Source organism: Musa acuminata, chromosome BXJ2-8 (assembly GCF_036884655.1).
Source record: "Musa acuminata AAA Group cultivar baxijiao chromosome BXJ2-8, Cavendish_Baxijiao_AAA, whole genome shotgun sequence".
In the NCBI taxonomy this organism is placed as follows: Eukaryota; Viridiplantae; Streptophyta; class Magnoliopsida; order Zingiberales; family Musaceae; genus Musa; species Musa acuminata.
In genome coordinates, this window is record NC_088345.1 from 12,931,421 (window position 1) to 12,941,256 (window position 9,836).

The following is a 9,836-nucleotide window of genomic DNA, read 5'->3' on the forward strand; positions in this document are numbered from 1 at the left end:
GCAGGCAGACAGGTTCAGAACGAGGACTGTCATCTGCTCGAGGTTGGCCTTTAAACGGACTCACCATTGTCTTGTCTTCATGCTTTGAGATATTCGATGAGCAAATTGGACCAGCAGAACTTGGCACAGAGAAACAGATAAATAGAATGCGACTCAACTCACCCCTTGATGAAAAGTCTGGCTGTCAAAATCTTTCTTTAGGAGCACAAGTGGTGGTGATGGGTTGAATCAGCTTAAACACTATCTTAATTCGCAGAGGAGAATAATAGTATTATTAGTTATGAGCCTGTGATGCTGCTCCTGCGGTACAATTAGGAAGAAAACGAAGCTTAAGCCTGTATATGTATATATCCATTGATCTACGATTGTATGGCTTTAAAGTCAACAGATATATCTTGTCACCATCTTTAGCTCATTTGGGAAGTAAGATAAAATAACCCCAACCAGCAAAAGTGTTGGCATCAGAAAAAGTGGTGAGTGGAAGTTGAAGTGATGGCCAAGTAAATATCAGGAGAAAACCCTAAAATTGTTACTGAATTCCTAATATACCTCACGTACATGCCTTATAAATTTGTCCAGAATCTATTATAAATATTTATAATATATTATATGGAGCAGTGTTGATCTTATAATCTAATATTTCTCAAAAACTAATTTATATCCATTAAATATTAAACATAAAATAAAAATATTATTTTTGATAATAGAAGGAATAAAATAACATGCATCTTCGTCAATAGTCACTATAGTAATTTTTACTCCATTGCTCGGATTCATATCGTCTCTTGTCAATCTCCTATGTTTTATCATAACATGTAACAAATTATAGATATGATAAGCACTACTGATATCTAATACTCATATATTATTATAAGAGCCCGACGAATGAAAATTAAATGTACCAGAAACTTCTCCGAGCTACTGTTTTACCTTCGCAAAACAAATGAGTGTTGAGAATTTGACAAGAAATAATAACAATTATAATATAGGTTTTTTATTATTATATCATTTTATCAAGGTATTTCTCCTTTTTTTTTTTTTTTTTCCCCTTCTCTCATATGGATCGTCTTATTTAATTTTTCGATCAAATAACCAAATATATCGTATGTCAATGTTTTGATATCATATCGATCTTGCTAGTGAAACACGTTGACATGACATGCATTAGTAGTGGCAATAATAAGAAAACTAATAGAGGATCATATTTACTACAACCAATTATTCCAAGTTCAATTGCTGGTGTTACGTTTGGGGATTCGATACTGCTATTTCCCAAATAATCGTGACATAATTATTTAAAATATTTTATATTTACCTGTGATTATTATGGATGTTTTCGTAGATCAAGGGATGCCCACTGTCCAATCGCCCAGATGAACTGCACGTGGTGCACATTTACTTTGCTGGAGCACCGAAAAGATCATGGCCATTAGATGCAGTTAATCTTTTGACAATGTGAGCGATTCCTTCCAGCATATGTATACATTTTATCCTTGTAGATTTTGATCCCTGCATAATCAATCGTGAACTTTATATATATATATATATATTATTGTGATGCATCGATCCGAGATCTGTCTAATTTGTCTGAACCCAATCTCAATCTAAAGGTCCGATCGGATCGAATTGCTGACCGGAAACACGGCCATCGATTGCTTCAGTTAAAGATGGCTTGGGATTCTCTCTTTCCACATCCATCCATTCATGTTGTGTTAGCAAAAGATGCTTTCGATGGCATCAAGAGAGAAAAGAGATGGAAAAAACATTTTTACGCACTAAAGCATCTCAATGCCCAACAGGTTTGTACTTGCTAAAAAATATTTGTTTTAGATACTATATGTGGTATATTTTTAGGAATGGAAACATGTTTAATAAGCACCCACACACACACGCACGCACGCACGCGCGCACACACACACACACACACACACACCACCCCAAACCCAAAGGCAGAGGAGGAGGAGGAGGAGGATAGAGGGGGAGGTCACAGTGGACAAATAAAAGAACAAGGCAAGAAAAAGAAGGCCTCCTTCCTCCCCACCTGTTCACCTCCGCTCCTTTTTCCCTCACCATTAATTTGGTTGCCCGATGGACTCCTCCTTCCGATTGGATTGTACAGATTCCAACCTACACACCCATCCCACCTTGTAAAATTTCCCCTTTTCCTCTCCATCCTTCCATTTACTCTCCACCTCTGTCCTCCTTCTTTCCTCCCTTTCCCCTCCTCCCCCCCCCCCTCCCCCCACCTCTCTCTCTCTCTTTATCTTCTGGACTGAATAGAAGAATTCTGGAACTTTATGCTGGTGGTGGCTATTGAAAAGGGGGGTTGTACTTTGGTTTTACTATGTCCGGAGTCTTTTGAGGACTCTCAGTGATATTGGTTTGGGGACTGCAAGAAGATGCCATGGAACTCTCTTTAATTTAGCATAAATTCTCACATAAAGAACAGTTTTTTCCCCCTCCTCTCTTTCTTTTTCCTGTGTTGATTTTTATTGGGATCTAAAGGGAAGGGGAAACAAGGGTTACGAATGGGAAAGCAAGGACCTTGCCACCATTGTGGAGTTACAAGTGAGCTCTTGTTCATGTTCATGAGCTATTGTGGATCTTTGCCTTGCCTCTCTGATTTCTTTCGTCCTTCTCTCTTTCGTTATTTTGGTTTATTCTTTTTTCATGGTTTAATTTCTTAGAATTAACAATTTGTTCCAGGACAGAAGTCTAATTACGCTTTCATGATTGTTATCTTCTGGTTATTGTTCTCATTAATTTGCTTGCCTTCGGATCCCAGGCCGGAAAAAATATTGAAGGCATTCTGTGATGCAGACGCTTCTTGTTATCGTTCTGAATCAATGGGTTATTGGCGTGTTTTTTTCTCTTCTGTTGTTTGGTTTGCATGTTCTTCTTGGTCCGTGCTTTGCTTAGTTAGGTGGTGGAAAGATTGACTTCGTCGTATGTGACATTACCAGAATCTACTTATAGTCCGTGCTTCATTCTATTTCATTTTGCCTTTTTATTTATGATCTGAAAACCTCAGATAAGACCTGCTTATCTTTGTAGTTTCTGTTATCTCGCTATCACTTGCCTTTATATTCATTACCAGAAGCAGTGACTGTGAGACATTTTAGAGAAATTCCAGTGATCTGCAACAAGAACAAAAAATTTGCAGAGGCCTTGATTTTCCTTCTGCCTGTCTCGGTAGTCAGTAAAAAGAGAAATCGACATCCACTTGTTTGGAGTGATTTTCTTTGGAGATCCACCTGTCCCTAGATTGGGAATCCATGGAAAATTTGAACTTAGAACGATAGAATGTTTGTGTTATGTTTGATCTGATGAAATTGGTTTCCTTTTCTGTTGATCATGTAGGCTTCACAATGAAGTGTTTAATCGCTGACTATTATTGGGAGATTCAATATCATGCTATTGGGGCCTGCTGCTTTCTTATAGGACTCATTCCTCATGTACATTCTAATTTCGGATGTATCCTAAAACGAAATTTGAATTACATATTTCCATTAATTCTCAACTTCGAGAGAATGTAATTTTAAGGAGAAAAACTAGCAAGGATCTTTTGGGAGAGCTGGTGTATTTCTAGGTTTACATTTACATTCCACACTCATCTCCAATGATTTTGTCTCATGTAGTTTTTACCTCTTGGAACGCCAGTTTTCTTGACCTCAAACCTTTTTTACTTGGACTAATTCTTATTCCATTGTTAGAATGTTCTTTGATGCTCCCAGCCATACTATATTTTCACTGCTCACTTGTAAAAGTTTCATTCGTGACTTACAAGCATTTGCTTATTTCCAGTAGCAAATCATATTCATTGTTCCATTCTCTTGTTATCTTTACCTTTCTCTAGAGCACCCATCATCAGGAGTTGTTTTTAGAATTTCAGGTCGATAGTGATGTGTCAATTGGTATTATCTATGTGGTTTTTGTTATGCTTCTTCTTTAATAAGTCTTGGTTTTGTGTCAGATAATCAAGTCGTGCCATGTTGGTCCATATGGAATATGGATTATAAGAGACATTCCATATAAGTTATAAAAGATACTCATCGGTTAACAAAAATATCTGTTCTTAATTATTGTTTAAGCATTATCCAAAAAAAAGACAATAGAAAATGGGAATCTGGAGACAATCCAAAGGAGATGGACTTAGATGGTACCTATAGATTAGGCTGAGGAGGTCATCATTTAAAAAGGGTTTATCACATTGGTTATGGTTTTATTGTATCATTGTGTTCTAATTCTGATCAAACTGCTTAGGTATATAGTACATTATGCTGCTTGCACAAGAGTTTGGCTTTTGAAAGGACAGGATGCAACATGATTCAAAAGTTCCTACTTTTGTTACTCTTGAAGTTTCCTATGTCCTTTTGTGGACATGAAAGACTTGGTTTTTGTTCATTTAGTAACACAATAATTTTACACACTTTCATTCATATGCTTATTACATTTTTCTTCCTTGTTTTCTCTTTTGCTCATTTAAAAGGCTATAATTGTTTCAGTTAAGGAATTACATTTGTGTGCCACTATTCTATTTGACATATATAAACTACAAGACCTGTGTTTTCTATGCAATCATACGGTATCTGAAGCTAAATGTTGAATAGGTACCCCTCTCTGGCGGAATGGACCACCTGAAAAGCCAGTTTTATGCAATGCATGTGGTTCCAGGTGGAGAACCAAGGGTTCATTGACAAACTATGTACCACTGCATGCTCGTGAAGTTTTTGATTCGGATGAGTTAAAAGTTCCAAAAATCAAAAGTGTCCCCATCAAACCAAAAAATGAGAAGTTGCAAAAGATACAACAAGGCAATCATAAATTGGAAAGTGAATGTGAAATGCAGTATTGTGACCAGAACTTCCACAAGATTGTAGAGGGAGATATAAGCAATCGATCCAGCTCTGGGTCAGCCATTTCAGGTTCAGACAGCTGTTTACATTTTGGCACCAATGATGCAAGTGACCTAACAGGTTATTATTGTTTTTGTTTATCAGACACCTTAGACTTGTTTGAGGAGATCTCAGAAACACCTTATTATTTGAATGTCAGATTACATTGGTAGAGAATTTTGGAAAGAGTGATGTTGTTCTATTGACCTTGAGATATTCAAAGTCAGAATTTTAGACATCACTTTTACTCATATTTTATTTACAATCACGTATAATACCTTTTTTTATAGCTAAACTTGAGGTTCATCAGAGGTGTCAACTATATGTCGATGAGTTTTAGTTGATATGACATTTATTGTTCTGAATGTACCATCTATATAGTGACAAAACAGTGTGTGTGTGTGTGCGTGTGTGTATGTATTTATGTATTGACTAATCAGTCACCTAATTCATGTCATCTCTGATGCATTGCATTCCATGACAAAGAGTTGTCCTTTTTTTTTCTTTGTATCATATTTTGACATCATAAATCCCTTTCAGATGGTTGTGTGGCTAAGAAAATATTTTTTATCTTGAGAATTAAAGTGTTTTTACAATATTAATTATTTCTACTCTGATTTTTTTTTCCTTTAGAAATCTCAAGAAGTGATTTAATTACATTATGATAGTCCTTTTTTGATCATCAAGTTGTCCATTTAATTCCTTGGAAATGAGTCACCTCTTATATTAGCTGCAGATTAGCTGCTTAACCAAATTAGAACAATCAATTAGCATTGAATGAAAATAAACTGGTCAGAACCAGTGGACACTTTTAACTTTGGAGTCAGTTACTGATTCAGTTGTCGATTTATAAAGTGCATCTTTCTCCCTTCTGCATTTATAATGCTAGGTTTAAGTTATTAAGCATATTTGATATTTTAAGGAAATAGACTCACATATTCAAGTGGTACACGAAGATGAGCTTGGATGCTCCAAGTTCAACTACACTGGGTTATGAATTTTTGAAATGTTTTATCTTTCTTCTAATGCTATTATGTGTTGAGGATATTATGCCTCTATACTTTTGACATTCGAATGACTAATTGCAAACTTGCTGATAAACATGAAAATATTGTTCATTTGTAGATCTGAGTGATCATAATATGGTGGTTCAGCCATTTTACAGCTAATAAATGATAAAATTTTGGATCAGCTATGATTTAACCCAGTTTTTGTTTACCGATGAATATATAACACAGCAGACATGGTTGATCTACTGTGGGCAGGGATCTCAAGTAAATTAATTGGTGAGGTCAACAATTTAAATCTCAGACCACTACCAACTTTGGCAACCAGTTGGACCAGTATAATTCTACTCTATCTTGACAGTTATACCAATTTATCAAGTCTGGTTGAGAAAAAAATAATAAAAAATATATATCGACTGGTGCCAACCTATATGATCCAATACGGGTCCTTGGTTGAACTAGTAAGTATCGATTTGAACCTCCCCATAGGCCTGTAGAACCGAAATTTGATTCCTTAGATGAGGGCCTGAGACTGACATTTTCTTGTCTTTACTTCTTTCACCTCTTGATATGGTTAGATCACATCCGTCTTTATGTTATGTAGTGAGTCAACTTTCATTCAAGATGACTGAGGTGGTCAAGTCCAACACCTTGTGGTGGCATTGGCTGTCCTTCAATAAAAGACCATCTAGAAATAAGGCAAAGAAACATTAGGACGAAGTGAATGATTGGGTAATATTGCTGTTCAAACCTTCTAGTGAAATTTGTGAAAGTTTTTTTTTGTAAATTTTGCTGAGTTTCTTATAATAGCTAGCTTCCCTGCACATTCCTTCTTGAAGTGAACGTACTTGGTTTGGAAGCTAAAGTTCAAGTTTTGACTATCATAAGTTCACAGTATGCATCTTATTCCAAGCTTGATTTTTTATACTAGTTTTGTTTGTGTTACTGTAATTGCTCCGATCATTTTTATATAATGTGTGGTGAGATATATGTGAACACTGAATTGCTTTAGTCACATGAGAATTTGGGAACATTCAAATTGATTGACAACAAGAAAGGATCAAATGTAACTTTCAGTTTCCACCGTTGCGAGCCTCTTACTTGTTGATCCTATATTATGCACTCACTCACCATTCATTGTCATTCAGTAATTTTTCTGTTTGTTTTTCAGGTTCAGTGCAGTCAAACGTATGTGATTCAATAGCACCATCTAAGAAGATATTTATGACTCGTCCTAAACTTTCTGTAGAAAAGCTCACAAAGGACCTATATTCCATTTTGCATGAAGAACAAGCTTCTAATCTGTCCAGATCCTCAGAAGATGATCTACTTTATGAAAGTGGAACTGCACTTGGATCTTTTGAGATCGGGTATGGAGGTGTACTCATTAAACATCCAAATTCAGAATCAGTAGATGAGGAATCAGAAGCTAGCTCATTTCCAGTAGATAAATCATACATTATGAATGAAGGTTATTCAGGTTTGTCATACTTTCCTGTAAATATTGAAAGCAAAGGCACAAGTCTTCTAAATTCTGGTACTGACACAATGAAATCTACAACAGAAATGGCCCAAGACGGTGCCAAAAGGTACTTTCTTGCTTGCAGAACAACAAGACAATGATATATGCTTATCTCTGAACAATGCATTTTAGGCTTGAATTAACTGGATTTTGAAATTTCATGCTTTGTCTGTCTTTGCCAGGGTTAAAATTTCAACTGAAAAGTTAAATATCCTGCAAGATAGAGTTTCTTCCCCAAGTTCTGCAGACTTGAATGTAAGAATGTGGTTCTTTATGTCTTTTAATGGGGTGCCTCATAGTATGTTATGTCTCTTGTGACATTCTACACTGCTGAGATCTGATTGGACCATTTTACCTTTGTAGGTTATCATTAACTTTGAGAGTTTCATGAAATATCTGACACATGACGAACAGCAATTGTTGATGAAATATCTACCATCTATAGACAATGTCAAACCTCCTGAAAGGTCTGTTGAATTCATGCTTATGGTTTTATTATTTTAGTGAGGTAAAGTTGCTCTTCAGTTTTCATGCCATCTTGTTATTGACCTGGCAGCCTCAAAAGCATGTTTACCAGTCCCCAGTTCTTGGAGACATTATCTTACTTCCAGCAACTGCTTCAAGAAGGAACTTTTGATCTCTCCATGTCTGGAGCAGATGCTGAACAGCGTAGGACTTTAAATAGGCTTGTGTCACTAAATTGTACAAAGTTTCAGTGGTTAGACCAGTATCAGAAAGTAAAGGTAAAACGAATTATCCATATGAGTACAAAGCTGCTGAGAATTTAGTATGACTCAAATATTTGAGTCTTAAAGACTGACATGGTTTGTTCTGACTGATATTTCACCATAATTGCTGTAGGATGCACCCTCTAAGAAGATAAAAGGAGGAAATGGAATATCAAGCAGACAAAGACTTCCTGGTCTTTCCATTTCATCATCCCTAAAAAGGCATCATGACAGGCAAAATCAGAGCTATTCAGGTTTGGTTCTTTGATGTTTTTGCTGAAAAGAAAAACCATGTTGGAATGGTGAACATCATTTTGCTTATGCATTTTAGTCTCATACCTGGAGTATCTTCTGTTTGTACTTGGAAATTTTCACTTACATGATTAACTCTCTTAAAAAAGCTTTAGTTTATCAAACCGCTGGACAAATTACAGTTCTTTGCTAAGACTAGTTCGAGGCATATATGTGTAAAAAAAGGGTCATGGTGAACTAAACTATGAACTTGTCTCTCTCAGTATAATTGATGGTTGTCCTCTCAATTTCAGAGATGAAAAGCACCATGAGAAGCCCTAAAAGAGTGTGCAGATCAGGGTGCACAAATCCTCCTTCAAGATGTTTTACTCGGCCAAATTCTAGTTTAATTACCAGAGAAGCTGGTGACATGGGGGACTTTGTCGACCATGAAGGTGCATGCTTCAGCCCGAGAAGAATTTTTGCATCCCCTCCCGATAGGAGCTCCATGCAGTTCATTGCTGACAGTTCTGAAGGTGATGTGCTTCTGGATGTGCCTTCTGGTGTATCATTTCCTGAAGCAGAACTCTTGTACGATCCATGGGAACAGAAAACAAGCCAAATTGGTTCGCCAACAGTGAGTGGAGTGGAAGCTTCTGTTCTCCCATCTTCGAGTTTCGCCAATAAATAGTCTTGAAAAGGCGCTGATAACAGAGTAATGTGTAGCCAACTTGCTTACTTCCCTTTGGATATAACTGAAGGACCGGTGCCTGAATGATGAGTGTAACAGTCTTGCTCTTTCCCCCTTTGGGTATAACTGAAGTCTATGTTTTGGAGTATGCTGAGAACTGGCAATTGATGACTTTTGTGCTGGCTTGGCCTTGTTTCTTTCTTGTATAGCTTGGCAAGATGGTTGTAACATAACTCGACAGTAAAGGAGGAACATGTACAAACAGTAAAGGGGTGGAGTTGCAGAATTTATATGTATTGCCATTAAAATTCAGGAGTGCACTGTGCTTTGCGGCTGTTGGATGCACACAAAGTCAGTAGCGTTGGCTTGTGCGATCTACTCTTGCAATGTTTCTTGAAGCGGTTGAGATTGGTTGGTGTATGTACATAGGTGGTGTCGTTCTTTGTTGTTTACAAGATTACCTTTTCTCTTGTGCCGTAGCGCGATTCTAGTACAGGTTGAGTTTTTTTTTTTTTTTTTTTTTTTTGACTCGGGCACCTTGAGAATCATTCATCTTGACCCTTGGGTCCTCTAGCGCAGGTTGAGTTTTCTTGACTCATGCCTCGAGCGTCATTCGCCTTGATTCTCCCTAACCCTTTGTTGTAGCTGGTCTTCTAGCACAGATCGAGTTTTATTGACTCACTTTGTCTCTTTTCTCCGGTGGAGTCCTCATCGGTTGAGGTGTTGAATCCTAGATTTTGATGATGAAATCAATTGGTAAAT

At 36.9% G+C, this 9,836-nt stretch overlaps 1 protein-coding gene across 3 annotated transcripts; it reads left to right on the forward strand.

Moving 5' to 3' along the window:
- Positions 1-1,924: 1,924 nt before the first annotated feature.
- On the forward strand, positions 1,925-9,386 carry LOC135619250 (GATA transcription factor 27-like). Of its 3 annotated transcripts, XM_065121090.1 has the most exons (9): positions 1,925-2,568; positions 4,611-4,976; positions 7,074-7,382; positions 7,467-7,491; positions 7,607-7,679; positions 7,788-7,891; positions 7,981-8,167; positions 8,286-8,406; positions 8,698-9,386. In XM_065121090.1, exons 1-9 carry the CDS (start codon positions 2,529-2,531, stop codon positions 9,072-9,074), a joined length of 1,602 nt encoding a protein of 533 aa, XP_064977162.1. In that variant the 5' UTR covers positions 1,925-2,528; the 3' UTR covers positions 9,075-9,386. The 3 variants fall into 3 exon arrangements, with proteins under 3 accessions (XP_064977162.1, XP_064977160.1, XP_064977161.1); XM_065121088.1 differs by having other exon boundaries at positions 7,074-7,491; XM_065121089.1 differs by having other exon boundaries at positions 4,611-4,925; positions 7,074-7,491.
- Positions 9,387-9,836: the final 450 nt, after the last annotated feature.

What these genes read in the sequence shown, in the direction of transcription:
- LOC135619250 (XM_065121088.1), top strand. Translation starts at nt 2,529, where the DNA reads ATGGGAAAGCAAGGACCTTGCCACCATTGTGGAGTTACAA. An exon ending in AATGTCAAACCTCCTGAAAG is followed by an intron (nt 7,892 to 7,980) that starts GTCTGTTGAATT and finishes TTGACCTGGCAG; the next exon opens with CCTCAAAAGCATGTTTACCA. An exon ending in ACCAGTATCAGAAAGTAAAG is followed by an intron (nt 8,168 to 8,285) that starts GTAAAACGAATT and finishes TAATTGCTGTAG; the next exon opens with GATGCACCCTCTAAGAAGAT.